The sequence below is a fragment of the Rhyacophila brunnea genome, unplaced genomic scaffold (assembly GCF_057557595.1).
Source record: "Rhyacophila brunnea isolate RB1 unplaced genomic scaffold, BYU_Rbru_1.0 scaffold_24, whole genome shotgun sequence".
Classification (NCBI taxonomy): Eukaryota; Metazoa; Arthropoda; class Insecta; order Trichoptera; family Rhyacophilidae; genus Rhyacophila; species Rhyacophila brunnea.
Window position 1 is genome coordinate 7,611,451 of NW_028232904.1, and position 19,606 is coordinate 7,631,056.

The 19,606-nt window shown below is 36.1% G+C and overlaps 2 protein-coding genes and 2 long non-coding RNA genes across 4 annotated transcripts; 3 read left to right on the forward strand and 1 right to left on the reverse strand.

Annotated features, from left to right (window-relative positions):
• Positions 1-120: 120 nt before the first annotated feature.
• On the forward strand, positions 121-7,894 carry LOC147068978 (protein cereblon-like). The gene is made up of 4 exons (XM_085951215.1): positions 121-282; positions 369-571; positions 4,691-4,868; positions 7,753-7,894. The coding sequence occupies exons 1-4, from the start codon at positions 177-179 to the stop codon at positions 7,794-7,796; spliced, it is 531 nt and encodes a 176-aa protein (XP_085807341.1). The 5' UTR covers positions 121-176; the 3' UTR covers positions 7,797-7,894.
• LOC147068979 (uncharacterized) lies at positions 7,893-10,247 on the forward strand. The gene has a single exon (XM_085951216.1). The coding sequence runs from the start codon at positions 7,893-7,895 to the stop codon at positions 8,292-8,294; it is 402 nt and encodes a 133-aa protein (XP_085807342.1). The 3' UTR covers positions 8,295-10,247.
• A 1,618-nt stretch (positions 10,248-11,865) lies between these two features.
• On the forward strand, positions 11,866-14,112 carry LOC147068980 (uncharacterized). The gene is made up of 3 exons (XR_015071234.1): positions 11,866-12,199; positions 12,293-12,405; positions 13,168-14,112. It is a non-coding gene; the product is annotated as an uncharacterized LOC147068980 (long non-coding RNA).
• LOC147068981 (uncharacterized) lies at positions 12,424-15,613 on the reverse strand. Its single transcript, XR_015071233.1, has 3 exons — positions 15,482-15,613; positions 15,116-15,209; positions 12,424-13,122 (listed from the first exon to the last, which is right to left on the reverse strand). It is a non-coding gene; the product is annotated as an uncharacterized LOC147068981 (long non-coding RNA).
• Positions 15,614-19,606: the final 3,993 nt, after the last annotated feature.

Consider the following 19,606-nt stretch of genomic DNA (forward strand, 5'->3'; position numbering starts at 1 on the left):
ATTTATTCAAATTAGGTACTTTTTTATAAAGCAGGGGGTTTGATAAAACATTTTATTTGTATATCTATGGAAAATTATTCTACTAGTAATAAAATAATAACCAATAACCATAGATAATATACTACCGGAATGTCAAATTTCGCCGAGCAACGTTGAAGTTTTTATTTTAATTTGTAATGTCACATAGCTCCATTAATCAAAGGTTTTGGTTATTGAATTTCATATTGGTAACCAAAATCATCCTAGCAGCTACTGAATTACACGGAGAGAGCGCACTACAAGGTTTGATAGTCGTTTAGAATTATTACACTTGATTTCGGTTGGTCCTAACAATGATGCACTTATCTAATTCTTTATTTGCCTTTTAGAATTCATCATATGCAGGCAATGCGGTGCAGATGTAGCTGATTCTTATTATCTTTATAACCATTTAAGCCCCGAGTCAATAGTACACTCAAATCATTCAATCTTTGGCAAATCAGATATAAAAATACAAGTGCTAGTTAACCCATATGGAATAAAGTTCAAAGTAATTAACACGTCGAAAGCCCTGTGCACAGGCGTTGGGGATGTAAGTTAATCACTTCTATTTTGTCATGTATGATTATTTTTTCTTGTGACCGTCAGCTAAACATGGTTAATCTCAATATATACCTGCTTTGTGTGAATTTAGGTTTGCAATCCCGACGTATCTGCATTCATTTTCATATTCTTTTGTCTTCGATCCGAATTTAACGATATCTAGGAAGGCAGACAGTTGGAATAAACATCCTTTCCCTCTCATGACATTTCCCTCGCGCAATGGCAAATTAGATATAACCTGTCAAAAAATTTGTACATTATGCAGTTCGCCGTATCACACTGCACCGTGAAATGTTGTATCGGAGCTATATTATGGTCATATATTAAAGACCGTCCAACTTCTTTGGGTCGTATAGTACTTACTGAGATAAAATTCATGTCTAAATAAAACACGGTTCTTGTCGATTTACAGAAAGCTAGCGGCAAATGAATTTTGAAAATAGCCAAAATATACTGGATTATTTGTTAGGTTTTCATTCTTGAATGTTGTCAAAATCGGCTATGAAAATTTAATTAATGTTCATATTGAATCTAATAAAATTGGAGACCATATAGTATACGGTCATCTCTCTCCGATAAAAAGCTCACAGCGAACTGTGCTACGGTGAAATGTTTTATGTACAATTTACATGTAACCACCTGTAGTATCTTAAAATATCAACATTGGTCAGTATGATGTAACATTTCGACATCCACAACGAACATAGCAGTAACCAGTGGCGAAGGGTGGAGGTAGGCTGTTAAGATTCGCTATAAATAGTGCACACTAAACTTTTTTAGTCATATGTATTTGTTTTTATTGAACTAAGACTACAATTTACAAATGGTGTTAGTTAGTTTTTAAAAATCAATTAAACCCTGCCTAAATGAAACCATAATAGTTTTGGTCTAATTTGGGCAATACGACAAAATTGTGCACACTTTTCATTCATAGTTTTTTGTTTTCGTTGGATTAAAAATCCATATTACACATATTTCAGGTTATTTCATTAAGCCCTGCCTAAACCAAACTATAATAAATAAAAAATATTATTCTATTTATAAAATATTCAAAGTTATGTATGATTTAATTGCATAATTTTAGATATTTTATAGATAGACATGTATTTTTGACTATTATCTATTATGGCTTGGTTGATTGAATTTTAAAAACTAACCAACACTATCTGTAAATTGTAGTCTTATTTCAATGAAAACAAAAAGGAATGTCTGAGAAAGTTTAATGTGCACTGTTTATGGCGGATCTTAACAGCCTACCTCCACCCTTCGCCACTGGCAGTAACTCACTTTTGTCCATTTTTCAGGAGGGTAAAATGGAAGTTTGAAAAATTTTCCATAATTATCAAAATATCAGTTTAAAGCAAAAAAATTTGGTCTATAAATAGAAGGAACCTTATACATTATTTCTGTTATGACATTTAAAATTATTTTTACCAAACGCATGGAGCATGGTTAAGTTGGTTAACTCCGCAAATATTAACAACACTCAGTTGCCATTCCGTTTTTCTTACGCAGTGGCTGCCTATATTTATGTTCATTAAGATTACTTACTCGAGTGCAGTTGAATCCTGCGTAGTCCAAGCTATAGTAGACAATATTGTCAAAAAATATTCTTTAATCCATAAAATACCTAAAGTTATGTATGGGTTGGCATACATACATAATAATATTACAGATGGTGTTAGTCAGTTTATTTAAATTCATTAAGCCCTGCCTAAACTAAACCATAATCTATAAAAATATTCTTCTATCTATAAAATATCTAAAATTATGTATGATTAATCAATTTAATGGCACAATTTTAGATGTTTTATAGATAAACGAATATTTTGTGACATTGTCTAAGTACTATGGCTTGGATTAGGCGTGGCTTTATTGAATTTTAAAAACTAACAAACACTGTCTACAGCTACACATTGTAGACTTAGTTCAATGAAAATAAATATGTTTGACTAACAATGTTTAGTGTGCACTATTTATGTTGGATATTAGCAGCCTACCTCTACCCTTCGTCAGTGATGCCTGACATTGTAACTATAACCCAAAAAGTGAGTTTCTGCTCGTTTATCATGGATGTTGATTTGACAAGTGTGGGTGGTATTTTAATTTTAAAAGCCTTACAGTTATGTGTAGCGATCGTTTGTTGTATTCTGATCATGTGATCAATGAAAAAAAAAAACAAATTATTTAAAGACAGTGTCGTGAAATCACAGTTTGACTGCATGATTGACCGATTTATGGACGTTACATATGTCAAATATACATAGATATAATGTTACATACGTCAAAAGAGAGGGACAGCATGTTCGCTTCAGCTAATTGACTTCTTACAGCGGATAGACCATAGTTAACAAAAGTGAACTCAATATGCACAGCTTAAAAATGGTGGCAGTTTACAATTTGAATAATAACAAGAAAATACCTACTTACGTAACCACTAAGGTCCTTCGCTCATGGATCTGACAGACCGGTGACTGGTGACCAATGACTGATGCTTCGCACACAGCGCTACTTACAATAATAATCTCATAACTTCAAACTATCACACCCATTGTCTTTCCTACTTCATTCTAAGCTTTTCCCGTAATATTTTTACGGAAATACTCTGGCAGCCTTAATTATATAGGCAGGAGTATTTCTCAACATCTGCCACATATTTTAAATTAAAAATCAGTTCGCCCATCTTTAACCTTTAACGTCTTGACTTGGTATTGCTTTTTTTCATCGAATTTACTGATATTGGTATCACTGTTTTATGGGTGACTGGAAACTGATAGACTGGGAGACTAGCATGTCGTATCTCTTCGGTTTCGGTCGCGAACGTTTTGAAACTGAGAGATTCCAGTCTTACCGTCAGCGAGCCGCCATTGAAATACGTTAGCTAGATACTGGCTGGAATTTTAGTATCAGTCACGTCTTTTTTAAGAATTCCCGTGAGCGGATGGCCAGTCTACTTATAATTTTCAACACTAGCAACACAACATATTATGATATTCTGGGTTACTCTCAACAAGCGTTTAGACGATACAGTTGTTACCTGAACCATTTGTCAGCTGAATGCAGAACTATTCTAACTCACATTTGAAATATTTTGCAGAAAAGTTTTTTGAAACAGCCTACTTCAGTTATTTATTATTTATATGGACAAGTGTATGCACCATTTTTTTCATCAATAATCCTACTAAAATATGATGCATCCACTTATCCATAAAGATAATAAATAATTTCAGTAAGTTGTTTCAAAAAACTCTCTCCTCAAAAATTTCAAATGTAAGTTAGAATAGTTCTGCATTCAGCTGATGCATTGTGTGTAATAGCTATTATTTATGACCATCAGTTAATTGCTTATGACAGTCGATGTGAGACTGTGATCCGTAAAGGCTGTTCGAAAATATAGCCATAATTTTCAAATTGATATAAATTTAATTTAAATTGTTTAGTATTTGGTTTGAAAAAATATTAGCATTTCGCGAGTGGAGAACTACAAGGTTCTAAGTGTTTGTCCTTGGAGAAACAAAAGTAACAATGGGGTAGCTTAGAATACTACTTCTTTGTTGGGTTTGTTTTTTCAAGGACGAACACTTGGAACCTTGTAGTATTAGGCTCACGATTTGTCTTTCGTTTTTTATGTCTTGATTTGTTCATTTTAATTCATGGTCCAAATTATTAACATGAAATCTGTGATTCCGGGGTAAAAATTCATTCTACAGTTAGTTTAGTTGCTGATATTGTGATAAGTGCACTTGGAATGTATTATTACATACCTAAGTATCATAGTTTGGTGTAGCTATGATGTAAATTGATGTTTCTTTCGTGTTAATTAACCCAATGCTTACGGGCCCTTTTAATTAATTTTTTAATTAACGTGTTAATTTGCATTTGAAAAACAATTAGCAAAAACACAATTTTGTGCGGCCCGTAAGCATTGGGTTAAGTATAATTAATGACCAACATGCTCTCATTGCACAACATACTTTTGACACAAAAAAAAACTCCATTTTGCGCACACATTCAACAAGTTGCATTTTTGTCAAAACGTGTCAAGAATTTTCACTCTGGAAACACAGAAATCCTAATGAATCATTATAAAAATATATTTTATTTTCAGTGGCATAACGCTCACTCTTGGTATCCCGGATTCGCTTGGAGGCACTGTGTCTGTCCTCACTGCGGCACGCACCTCGGCTGGTTGTTTGAGCCTCTCTCCTCTGCCACTCCAGGACTCGGTAAACCATCGGAAGACGGCTTTTACGCACTTATCGTGGATAACGTGCTGAGCGAAAAGTGTAAGTGGATTTAATACAAAATCATTTTTAGACTGGTCTGCAAGACTTACCTTTGGATGCTACGATGTTTTTCAAAATCCGGTCGAGGATTGCTACCAATTATTGTTGATAAATGAAAGTATTGTATTATTTTTAGACACCTACCACTTTAATTGATTCTGCGAAATTGGAATATTATGAAATTATTGAATAGATAATGAGTCAATTAGATATCCCGCGCTGCATGTACTGTTAAAAGTAATTGATATATCTCTTTTTCGATCCATCATACAGGCGATCGCGCGAGTGAGTGAAACGCACAATCACGTGCACGGCGTTTTGATCGATTACATCAAAATAATATTTAAATTTTATTAATTAGCATTAATTTCTGACGTGTCTGTATCAAGATTATGCCGATAAAACTCATATATCACCACTAAAAAAAATACAATAGTTATCATTTTTAAACCTACCCAGTCACAAAATATATATCAATCTGGTTATATTACACAACTAAATAGATAAAAAAAATGTTTCATCTGGTGCAGTAGTTTGTTCCCAAATTAACTTAACATTTCAGGCATCAAAAGCAAAACGACGATCGTTGTTAGCATTCCTGGCCAATATTAAAAACAATGATATATCATTGCGTAGCATCCGAAGGGTTTTAATAGGTCACCTCAAAACTACCTGGCAAAAATCGCATACTGTCACTTTGGGCTTTACTGTAGTTTACTATAAATGAAGGGTAAGTAATTGATAATAGGTACTTCATTTATGATTACTTAAGCCTCAATTACATTGAGCTTCTTTACGAGCTGTTTGTTGGCGAATTTATAATCTGCCTGTAAAGTCGCCCAGTGTAATCATCGAACATGTTAGCTTGTTCGATGATTACACTGGGCGACTTTACAGGCAGATTATAAATTCGCCAACACACAGCTCGTAAAGAAGCTCAATGTTATTGAGGCTTTACTAAACACATATTTTATTTCGGTACTTACTAATTTAAACATATGACAAAGCACATTTATATGATTATTATGCACGGATTAGGAGCTCGAGGTTACTACATGGTCTCTTGCGCCAAAAAAAAAGACAAACCCATTATTCCAGGCAACATTACACCATTTTGGATATTTTATAGATATAACAATATTTTTATCTACTACGGTTTTGTTAAGGCAGGGCTTAATGAATTTAAAAAAACTGACCAACAACATGCGTTATTGTTATTGTTGTTATTGTTAATTCAACGAAAGGAAGTAAGTATGAATGAAAAAGTGTGCAGTATTTTGTTGAATCGCCCATAACATACCAAAACCATTATGGTTTGGTTTAGACAAGGTTTAATTGATTTTTAAAAACAAACCAACACTATCTGTAAATTGTAGACTTAGTTCAATAAGAAAAATACGAATGACTGACAAAGTTTAATGTGCACAATTTATGTCAGATTTTAATAGCCTACTTCCACCCTTCGTCGCTGCTATAAATATAGGTATCGATAGATTTATAAAATCCTATCTTTTCCCCAAATATATCGGCATTATTTTACAGTAGCTTTATGCGCACTTTATTATAAACGCATATATATATATGAAATGATTTATACTGAACCAAAAACAAATTTTAACTTATTTATATATGTTACGCCGAATGTGCGAAATTGACTATTACATGAAATGGGCAAAAATTTGGCTAATTCATGTAATAGTCAAGCCTGTTGCCTTATTCATGAATTAGGTAAATTTTCTGTCGAGTACATGAATTCGCCAGGGTATGGAATTCTTAAACTGTCAACATGACAGAAGAAAAAGTAAATTTAATACGGATGGTTTTATTAGTTATAATTGGACATAATATAATATTATTATTATTAGGTTAGGTTAGGTTTTGTAATTCTGAATTACTTAAATTATTTAACTGAATGTCCATTTTGAGGTTAGCTAACAAGTGTCAACAAACTATCACAAACATACAATCGACCATTGCATGATTGATACCCAAGCACGAATCAAATCGCGAAAATACCTTTCAATAAAATTCTTCCGTTATCATATTATAGTTCTAGATTTTTTTTGCGCATAGTAAATGGATATGAACGTCATATGGTATATTTTTATATTATAGTCAATGACATTTGACACATTTGGTTAGTTTGATTAGTTGCAAAAAACACCACCGGAGCGCGATCATCTATTTTGACCATAGATAATATATGTACATTTTGACCAATGCATGAGCATTTGACACATTTAGTTTAGTTGCAAAAATACCACCGAAGCGCTGCTATCTAATTTGTCACTCGCCAGATATTTTGTCTAATTCATGAATAAGGCAACGGGCTTGCATTTTTCATGATTTAGGCAAAATTTTGCCCATTTCATGTAATAGTCAATTTCGCACATTCGATATTCGTACCTAGTCTATGGAATTTATATAATGTTAAATATATAAATATGTGAGCAAATAATTGTGATTTACATTTTTAGTCTACTATCGATTAAAAAGCAATCAAAACATGTCTCTATCATGTTTCAGTTTATCCTGATCTGTGCCGAGAGGTTTTGCATAACGGCAAGTGAGAGGCCGCGAATTTTTTAGCAAAAATAAACATATTTTTTTTTTTTTTTGAAATATATAGTATCATAAACACTAACCGATCAAATGAATGTCTCATTATTGGACCAGTATTCTTCCGAATTTTAAATTATTCAAAACAAACGCGTCTTCAAAGACAGTGAATAAGTTCGCGTTTTTTGTTTGAATGGCACTGTACGCCCGCCCGGCCATATCCGCGAACGTGTTCACATTGGCACAGATGCATTAAAATGTTCATAAGACTCCTAGTTATTATTTAAAACTTTGTTTTTAAATTTTTTGTTTTATTCTTTTTCAGTTACTGACTCACTCATGGTTTTTCCGAACTCACTTCGAATTTAGTATTGAAGTACTTATACTATTTCTGCTTCTACGTATACTACCTTAAGTGTCCTTAATCGACGTTAAAACTTATAACTTCAATTCAAATAATACAAAATGGCGGAAGTCGCCGCAGGTTTGACGGAAGACCAGGAGGAATTTATGAAGACTTGCGAAGAGAAATTCAAAAACCGATTCACCGATGAAGACGAAGACTTTATGACACTCCACGGAAAGAGTATCGACGATCCTCCGATCATCGCGCCGTGGTACGCTTTCAGGCCGAGGAGGAATCGAAGAGACGACAGGGAAGACGGTTCGGGGAGGTCAGGCGGTAATTCGGGAGACTGGTCGGGAAATCGCGACAGGCACTCTTACCGGGGTCGATCAGGGAACAGCCACTCCGATAGGGACTACAATAGACACTCTGATAATAGGCACAGGCCCTACAATTCCAACAGACACGACAACAGGAGGTATGATGATCAGAGGCATCACGGTGAAAGAAGAAATTGGTGATATTAAAATAATACCATTCGATGTTTTGCTATCCGGGCTTAGAATAGGATGGAATGAGTTTGTTTTCGGTTTCTCAATATACATACATATATAATGTTTTAATGAGTATTTTTCATTCATGAAATCAACCCATTCTCTTCATTACTTACCGTTCTAAAGCTCTATGGCCAAAATCAAATGGTTTTAATATCGTAATTTTAAATATTTAGTATATATAAACTTTTTAATAGGTTACGTTTGAATAATATCAGCCATTTCTTTAGCCAAGATATGTCTTCTTCCCATCATTACTCCCATTATAGAATAATTTAGCTAACGACTTGTCAGGAGACTGTATTTCATATGACTATTTGGGTGACTCTCGGTCTTAGTTAAAATTTAGGCTGTATTATTTAATCACTGCTACTCGAGATATATGAATGCGTGTTTTAATTAAGGCGCTAAGTACCAAAAAAAATAAAAACTGACATTTTTATAGAAAAATCTTCTACATACCAATAACGTCAACTATGGTCTAAGTGCCTCAAGCAAGTCAAAAAAAATACAGCAAAATATTTAAATCTGGCGATGTTGTAAATCCGGTGACGTGTTTTATTTATAATGGTGTAAGTACCACTGCAGTGTTCAACGACATTCAATATATGGCTGACGACGACTTCAATATATGGTGAAACCACATTTTTCAAAATGTCTGCTTTATGCTATTTTGCTGCAATGACTCTGTATTTTGTAACCACAGGTAATACTACTTTTTGGTACTTAGCGCCTTAATTAATACACGTATTCGTATGAGACAACACTATAGCTGATATACCATCTTAAATCGTCAGGTGTTTGAATTTAGAACTAAGCTCATCACATTATAAAAAGTATTGAATGATATGTCAAATGTTGGCATGTGGCGCCCTCACTCAGCGGACAACTTATACTGGTGGATCTATAGTTATATGGACAGTTTATTTAAACTTTATTAAAAATTTTGCCCAAATGCAGTCTCCTCTCATTTTTAAGCTCAATGGTTAGAATAGTAATATCCATACGTGGCGGAAATATATTGATTAGTCAAAAATCAACAATGGTTACGGCAGTTTTCTTCACAAGTACTCTTTTTTTGTGGAATATGTGGATATAATGCAAAGTTTACATTTGACACTTATATCATGTACCTATATATATTTATATTTCTCGCTGAAATAGGTCTACACTTCATTCAAGGGCAACATTTGGAATAAATATACGCGGTGTTTACATATGGCACTGTAGCTTGTTCTGACACTTATGTCGTATACTTCTCTCAAAACATTGTGTCAGTTCAAAAAAGAAAGTCGCAGCAAGTGTTATTCTTTTAAAAATTCTGGAGTTCTGTTGTCACATCATTTTTCTTCACCCTGTTTTTAAATTCGTTTGAATTCACATCCCATAGTTCCGGTTTTAAATAATATCGATTCATTCCTTTTTATCACTCATCATGGATAATAATTTATCGTACAAAATAATATCAACTTCACCAGCTGTCAAACTACGAATAATGTGTCAGATACTTAACATAAAAGTAAACGGCAGCTCAACTTCGGTGATATTTTTCTGGAAGTTCGGACTTGTCGTATACGCGGTTTTTACATTTGCGTATATAAGTGACAGGTGAGTGTCGACACACGCGATATATGTAGCTGATACAAGTATAAATACTGTTTATACTAAGTGAATATGGTGTCATACATCACGATATAAACATACCATAAGGAAATGTCTAAATTATCATTGTACAACATTACAATATTTTAAAACAATATGGAAGAACCATAAGATATGATTTTGAGTTATCGACGTATTGTTGCTGTATACGGATATATCTTCTACTACTCATTATGTGACGAAAGACATCAAACTTTTTTCTTGATGAATGATACGATTTTTTAATGTATTTTTTGGATTCTGAATAAAAAAACAATTCTTGTAATAAGTCTTTTTTTCATCTTCTTTGACTATATCCGCACCTTAGAGCAATATGGATACTACACGGTGTCTTCAAGAATCACTGTCACTCACCAGATTTCTTGTATCTACACAGGTCATGCTAGCCCATATGTCCGCCATATTACACTATTTAGCTGCCTTTCAGGATGCCGGAATCTGGTTGGCTTGAAGAACAGGCAAGCCAAGTTGAAATTCTCGTGGAGGCATCAGCAGAACGTGGCCGCGTCCTGTTCAACATCACCTCTCATGATGAGAGTCTGCACGGTCCACTTACTTACCACCGCAGACTCCGTATCCGCCGCAAAAATCAGATTTCATCTAAATGCAGAACTATTCTAACTCACATTTCAAATAAGACTGAGGAGTTTTTTGAAACAACTTACTTCAGTTATTTATTACTCATATAGACAAAGCACACCATTGTTTTCATCAATAATCTCAATAAAGGTCTGACATGGCGGACCGGCATTACCTATTTTATTATTTATTTTCGGTTATCAATACACCAAAAATCTTAAATTTGCATACCCACCATCTATTTCTACGAAACTCACTCTCAGACAGTGGAGTTGACAAGTTTTTAGACACCCACGTGAACATTTTAACGATAAACCATCGTAATAATATATTGTATTACAATATGACGACAATTATGTTTTCAGGATTATTTTTTATGCTTCGATCATTTTTCAAACTAGGATATCGATACATTCTAATGAAGTGACCGCATCGTCTTTCATGGAAAACAGCCACCGCTCTCAAGTTTTAATATTTGTATTCGTTCCTTCATCCTCAGTCCCTATGTTACACATTACGCATCAGTGTGAGTCAAAAGACCTACCAGCGTGGAGGTATTGATTAGAATTAACAAGGGCTTACAGATTAAAGACTCTCCAACCTTTTTTCAACCTGAAACTGTGCAGTTCATTGGATTATTTAAAATGTATCCGCTATCGTGAGTATATTGGAAAACTGATACTTGTCTGACAAAAAAAAATTGGCGATAACAGGAAGTCGCTGTAATCGCATGTAGAAGACTTCTAGCGACGCACCTGTCATGGCAACGCGTGCTAAAGGTGTATTTAAATAATGAATCTACTCTCCTTTTAGATGCTACTCATTTTCTTCGCAATAAACCATAAGTTTACTAATAATAATTTTAACATCACTCCTGATCGTTTTAGACATATTTTCATTATAATAAGCTTCAAATTACGTAAATTGACATGCGTACACCACGGGAGCGTAAATTGAAATGATGATTTAGGGGCGTTCCTCATTCGAAAACGGAAGTGTGATTTGTGCACTGGAGGGGATTGTTAGATCACAGTTTTAACACGTCGACAAGAAGTTCATATTCGACAGAAGTATTTAGCAGTCTTTCAGGATTCCGGAATCCAGTTGACTTGAAGAACTGGCAAGCTAAGTTAAAATTTTCATATCTGCAGCTGTTACTCCAAACCTTCCGCTATGGCCCCCACATCCTGAAGCGGGCGCCCAGGCCAGGTCCTCCTACTTATCACTAAGATGCTCTTCTCAGCATTTCCCAAATGGTATTCCGCTACCTATTAATACACTTTTTGCGACACTCATTCATATCAGTACAAAATAGTCGACCATGGACGAACGTTGTGCTGCATCAGTCGTGTATTTTGATCAAACGACGTCGAAGGCAGATTAGATTGATTTGAGAGAAAGATTGGATGAAAAAGACACAGGAATTGGGGTCATAATATAATCGACTGATGGTGGAACTGAAAAGTGAAGATCCATAATGTTATAAGAACCTTCTGCGCATGATAAGTTGTGATCTCGATTTTTTGTCAGAGAAAGTGTCACCGAAAATTAAAAAACAAAACACAAAGTTTACAATGTCTATCTGCGGGTGAACGATTGATTGGCTGTAACTTTAAGATTTTTAGCTTCAGGTAAGGAAATATGGTTTGATTAAATTATTATTATATTACTTTATTCATCTAACCTTGTTCTATATTGAAATGCTAAAAAAACTATTTTTTTAGGGTACAGTTACCATTCAATCATGTATTTATTGACACCTGTGCAAACAATTTCGAAAATAATACCTAAATGCCGTCCGGCTATTTACGACGTTTTAAATGCGGATTATCTAAAGGTGAGTGAAACAACAAAATGCAAATTACATATATTTTTAATGGTTAGTGGTATAAACAGAAAATACATAAAAAGTTTATACATTAAACATTGTTTCGTCATCATATTCTGGTGACGTCCATGGAATATTTCGTCACTGTTCTGGCAGAAGACACTAATTCGAAAAAATTACATATTGAGTTAGTACCAAAATGTTCCTTATTTCAAACTTTACCGTCTGGAAACCTTCTTAATAAATAAACAGTCTTTATTTTAAAATCATCCTTTTTACGATTACTTAATAAACTCACATGATAGACCATTATTTCAAACTTTTTAACAACTTCAAAGTCAAATTACTCAAAACTAGTATTCTCCAGTTAGTGTGTTCTGCCAGAACAGAGACGATTTGGCATCAAAGTATAAATTGGAATCGAATGAACTCGCTGCTGTTCCTCCAAGTCAAGTCATCTTTCTCTTCAACCTCCAAAATAAATATCTGGATTTTCCGTTTGACCCATCTATTATTTTTATCGTACCTGAAATTTCACAAAGACGCAACAAAGTTAAACATCATCCAGCGGTGCGGTGCATTCATGGGTTCTAGTGGCTTTTTCAACACCTCATCCTCCTTTTTTCACTTGCTTGCCAGGGGTTTTGTATTACCTCCAGGCGTTGATTTGGCACTCGTTGTAGGGACTGTTGACGGTTCATGATTCTCCTTGCTCCTTAGTAATTGCTGAAATTAAATAATAATATATTATAATATATGCATTTTTTACAGACACCAAATTTAACCGAAGATTGGAAAGAAATATCAAATCAATTCGAAAGGCAATGGAACTTTCCAAATGCTATTGGAGCACTAGACGGAAAACATGTAATTATGCAAGCACCAAAAAATAGTCGGCGTCTTTATTATAACTACAAAGGTAAATTTAGCATTGCTTTAATGGCATTGGTAGATGCCATTTACAAGTTTATTTATATAGACGTCGGTTGCAATTGAAGGGTATCTGATGGTGGGGTATTTGAGAACTACTCTGTTTTAAGAGCTATAGAAGAAGGTATACTGAACATTCCAGCTCCTCAACCTCTGCGAGGCAGAACTATGCAAGTGTCACACGTAATAATAGTAGATGACGCATTTGCATTGAAAATTTATCTCATGAAACAGTACCCTTTCCAAATCAACCGGGGCCAAATCATGTGTATAATTAGAGACACTCCAGAGCCAGACGAGTTGTAGAAAATGCATTTGGTATAATTATTGGAAACCTATTCAGAGTTTTAAGTAAACCAATCAAGCTTTGTCTGGAGAATGTAAAAAGTGTTGTATGTGTGATATGTGTTCTACATAACTTTTCATAACCGCCATTTATATGCACCTCTTGGCACATTTGATAGAGAAGTCGATGGAGACATCGTCTCTGACAACTGGCGAGAAGAAAATCGACACGACAATGTCTTATTTCCATTACAAGCAACACGTATCACTAATTTCAGTCAAAATAGTAAGGAAATCCGAGAAGAGTGTAACAGAGGGAGAAGTAGAGCGGCAGTATAAGTTGAACATTTAATTTATCCATAGTCAATTGAAGCATTTCTCTGAATTTTTATTTTGTCACACAATATCTTCATAATATATTTGATGAAAATTAAAAAAAATTTTGTCTGTGTTTGTCGGCATCGTGAATTTCAACGCATCAAAAAATTCCCATGTGCTGGTAAAATACGTTTCATTGGCTTCCCATCCACTTTTTCATTTCTTTAATTGAACTTAGTTATGCAGAATGTAGCCAGTCCACAATAATGTCGAGCTGAGATAATGGCACTTTAGTAACAACATGATTATTAAAAATGTCAAATTGTAAATAGTATTTTATTTCAAGAATAATTTTTTTGCGGCTTGGCTATTTTCAGCAGAATGTAGAGAAAACCCTCTCGCGTCTGATCTATATCAAATCTCATTTTAAATTTTTTGTGGACTGGCTACTTTCTGCATAACTATGTCCAATTTGCGTATTTCGATATTTAATTGCGTCCTCAAGTTGTGTAACTTCCGGTTAATTTCCGTATAGTATACGGTCAACTCTTCCCGATAAGAAAGCTCACGGTGAACTGTGCTACGATGAAATGTAATACATACAATTTACATGTAACCCATTGTGATATTCATGAAGATGCAAACTTCTTATTCCTTGCGATACAATCATGTGTGGGTCTCAGCCACCTCCAGCATTCGTCTCCATCTAGGTCTGTCCAAAGCAGCTTCCCTCCAGTATAGGACATCCAAAGTCTTTTAATCCAACTTAACACTAACCTTCTATCATGTATGATGTCGACCAGGGCTTTGTTTGCCTTCTGCTTTCCCGAATGTCAGTATTTTTTATCACGAGTCACGCGTTCGTCTTCTTTACATGGACCAGTTATGTAAGGCAGCCCATTTGATGGAATGTACATTGTGCGGACCAGACAGTATTGTATATTCGTCTCCATTCCGACTGTGCGTCATTGATGGATCCAAAGATACCACATAGCATGCTCCGCTCAGGTGAGCCCAACATTTTTTCCATGCTTTTAGTCGTGCACCAGGTTTCCGAGCCATAGACAACTGGTCTTATTAGTGTTTTGTACAAAATGCATTTCAAGTGCCGGTTCAATACCTTGGATCGTAGTACCTTCATTAGACCCATTTGAGATTTGTTACCTAATAAGATGCAAACACTTACCTTTTATTCCAACCGGCGTAATAGATAAGATATTTAACATGTTTCTCTTTAGACATTTTGGTTCATAGATTAGGGCCCCATGGAACATTCTCTTCTGTAAAAAAAATATTGGTACAAGTCGGTTATGTGGAATACAGCGGCAAACACATTTTGAAAATACCCGATATACTGGATTATTTGTTAGGTTAACCTAAACTAACCCAAACTAACAAGTAATCCATTACTTATATCGGGTATTTTCAAAATGTGTTTGCTGCTGTATTTATTCCACATAACCGACTTGTACCAAAATATTATATATTTCAATGTGGAAACGTACATAACATAACAAATGCACAACGAACATGTCAATGAAAATAAGCATACCGTCACTAAATTTAAGCGTTGGTGCCATCGGCGTGAGGAAACATTTTGTGCAAATTCTACAATAATAAAATTGATCCACCGTACGATCAAAACAAAAACAAACCCTAACCCGGCAACCGTCAAAATATGAACAATAGACAAATAATCATAGACAAACTAATAATGAATTATTATTATGACCATAGATAATATACATGACCATAGATACTCGATTGACTAGAGTTGCCATTGACGTATTTATATATGGAAATTACCCGATCTTTTTTATTTTTCCAAAAATTTAAAAAAATATCTGTACCTCAGAGGCAGACGGATGCAAGTGCCAAATACCCAATTATTCAGGAGAGCCAAAAAACAATTTTTATTCTAAACGAATATTCATAACTTCTTTGAAAATATACATGTAATGATCATTTTTTTTTATTCTAATTCAATTAAAGTACTTCTGGAATATGTAAGAAAGGAATAAATATAATGAAAGGAGTTTTACCTACCAATAAAACTCTTATTATTCACGTTGACTTTGAAGTCCTTGAGATAGGGTTTGCTCTTTCTTCTTCGCGTGAGGTTATATTCTACTAATTTATTTTCCTTTTTCTTGTCGTTGGTCATTCCTTCCTTTTTATTTACTGGTCATACCCTTTTTTATGTAGGGAGTTTGGCATTCCTTTGTTTTCATTATGATATGGCTCAAGGAACCAGGTAGAAGTTACCTGGACTTCAAAGTCAACATGAATAATAAGAGTTTTATTGGTAGGTAAAACTCCTTTCATTATTCGAATTTGACTTTGAAGTCCTTGAGATATCTGTTTGTTATCACCTGGTGTTGGGTATGCCAAATTCCTGTATGTGACAATGATTCATTGACGAGGTATAGACCATCGTGACTTTCAATGTATATGGTTGATTAGAGAAGTTAATGGGTTCTTTTCCCCTTCTGATAGTGGTGTGTCCATCGTTCTCTGGTAGTTGTCGTGAAATGTCGACTCACTACGCCAGTTACCTCTCTTTAAGATATCATCTATTGGGTATATTTACAGTTTAAGGAAGCCACCACTGAGCGGACACTGCCTAGTGGTTCTTGGACACCTGCTTCCAACAGTACTGACCTTATCCAATTCCCTATAACTGTCTTGGTGGCTGGTTTTGGTGGTCCTCTTGAAGATATAAATAATTCCGAAATATCCTTCCTCTCTCCTTGGGTTTGACATGCAGACGAGTTTCCGTAACCAGAATACTGAGTCGATGTTTTGACACGTGGAAGCGCTTAGCTTCCATTCCGATTGACGATGCTTGGCGGTATCTGTCTTTGCGCAAAACATTGGCCATACAATTATGTGGTCACCTTTATCCACTAATCCATTGTCTACTATTACTGAGTAGTGTAAGGTCATGAACCCTTCGTCCCGATGCGAGAAGCAGCCGAGTAGGTAGCTGTCCTACGAGACGTTTCGAATAGGTTGTACTCCACCGGTGCTGTTTTCCTAAGATGATCTACCACTCGTCCTAGATCCCAAACCGGTGGTTTGACAGGTTTCGTTTTGTGTACCGAAATTGCTTGTAACATATTGTGTTGTACCACCACCACATGCTGATATCTACAATGATAATCGGTGCAAAATGTGGCTATGGTTGACTTATGCACCAGGATGGTGTTGTACGACAAACCCTCCATGTTGTGCAAGTAGCCTAGGTATCTGGCCAATTCCATTGGTTGAGGGCTATTATGATCCATTAGGTTCATGTTACACCATGTCATTGACTTCCATTTGTTCCAAGCTGGTTGTAAGTTGTTAGAGTCGATGGCCGCCATTTGGAAATAAGGAGTGCCCTTTCTTCCACCATTCAATTTGATGTTATTTCACCCCACCCGAAATAAACCATAGTCAAAGGGACGGGTCCTGGGTCCTTGGAGGTGGACGGTTGGTCTCCATACCTACTAGTGTCGTATGTAGGTGAGGCATTGTATAAGGAGGTACTATCACCCTTTTTCGTAAGTCCACTTCCCAAAAGCATTGTTTCCAGCTCGGTGCCACTAGTAAGTACTTCCCTTTTGCTGAGTTCAGGTGCGCTAGGACTCGTGAAAGTAAGTTTGGTGGGGGAAATATCCACGCAAGTCCTATACTCGGCTGAAGGCGTCGTGAAACAGCGCGCCACTGTCTGTAACTTCTCATGACAGATACGTTGCAACGACATGTGCTGTTTCGCTTGCGAATAAATCCACCTCGGGTACACCCCATCTTTGAAACAGGGGGATGATTGCGGTGTTGATGAGGTGCCACTTGGGAATGAGTTGTCTGCGGGAGAGATGATCTGCCACACAGTTGTAATTTCCGCGGAAGTATTGTGCAGTAAACGTGTTGTTGGCTCGACTGGTAAATACTAGTATCTGTCGGCATAGGTTTAGGAGGGTGACAGATTTTGTGCCGCCCTCGTTGTTGATGTATGCCACCACTGTTTTGTTGTCTGTCTGCAGAAGCAGATCTGATCCTATGATTGATTGTACCCGAGATTGAATTGCAAACATTTCCTTCATGTTGGAATGCCATGCCATGCTAAATGGTCTTGTTCCCACGTACCTGATAGGTGGTGTTCATTCAGTTGGGCTCCCTAGCCTGTGTCGGCTGCGTCTGTCGTCAGGAAGTGATTAAATGTCGTTCTGTGTGTCAACTCTGAGAAGCCTATCACCTGGAGCCACCACATGATGTCCTGTTAGGCCTGTGGTGGGATTGTAGCTTATTGGCGAGTATGTGACCTCGACAATATTTATGACTGGAGCTTTGTAGCCGTCGGCAATGCAACCTTCCTCGTGGAGGGGGGTACACTACGCCAGTCTCTTAGGCGGCCCCCAATATTGTTGGTCGTCCAGATACGGTCACCTCCGCTTAGAGTACGGATCCCTGGTGGAGCCCGTACCTCCGATGGAGAACTCCCTTCCCACAGGACGTGCCTCCCGAGTGAAGGTATCCTTCCGGTAAGGATCTGAGTCATGTTCTCGAAAATTTTATTATGCGTTGTCCCCAAAACCCTCTTCGATTTTTTGGTACAGGCCCATCGCTGTTATGATGTTTTGAGGAATGGTTGCCCAATCCACTAACCCTTGCATACCCTTCCAGAAGCTGTCCCGTCGGGAAAACATCGTATTCTGGAGGGCCGCGATGGTCCTCTCCGTCAGATGGTTAGCTGATGACGAATGGTCGCACCGACGCAACTTGTCATATATACCTAACTCTACGACCGTAGGGGCCGCCAAGAATTAATTTTTGGGCGTTGTGCCACTCCTTGCCGGTCCCCCTGCTAAAATAAGGTACGTAACGAGGATACCTCAACCATCAGCATCTTAATCGACGCTCGTACGTTGAACTTTTCCTCCCGTGGTAGTTCTGCTTCGCCGTCTGATGTCCATTGCTTTTAGAATATCCTCCTCACGGTCATTCAGATGTTGCGCCACAATCACTGATCACTTAACGTTCACTTAACTATCACTTAACGTTCGTTCAAGATAATTTTTTTAATAGTTAGAATGAACTGTCAGCGCAACATGTAAACTATAAGAAAGCCAAATCCATAATGTGAAAACAAAGGAATGCCAAACTCCCTACATAAAAAAGGGTATGACCAGTAAATGAAAAGAGAGGAATGACCAACGACAAGAAAAAGGAAAATAAATTAGTAGAATATAACCTCACGCGAAGAAGAAAGAGCAAACCCTATCTCGAGGACTTCAAAGTCAAATTCGAATAATACAATTTTATATCTAAAAAAAATAAAATAAAAAACGTATTGTGGATTTGCATCATTTTGCCTCTAAAGATATTTTGTTAAATGTGGATTTTTATCTTATTTACCTAGCCAATATAAAACAAATTATAAGTAAAAAAAATTATAAGTATAAATATAACAAAGCAAAACACATTTTTTAAAAATTTTTATTATGTATTCATCATCATCACCAGCCTGAATCTATTCACTGCTGGATGAAGGCCTCGCTAATCTCAAAGTTGATTCCACTTCTTTCGTCCCTGTGCGTTGCGTTGCCAAGTTTTTCCGCAGAGCTTTATCATTTCATCGATCCAGCGGCCTCTAGATCTACCTTGCGGATGTTTTGTACCTCTTGGATACCAC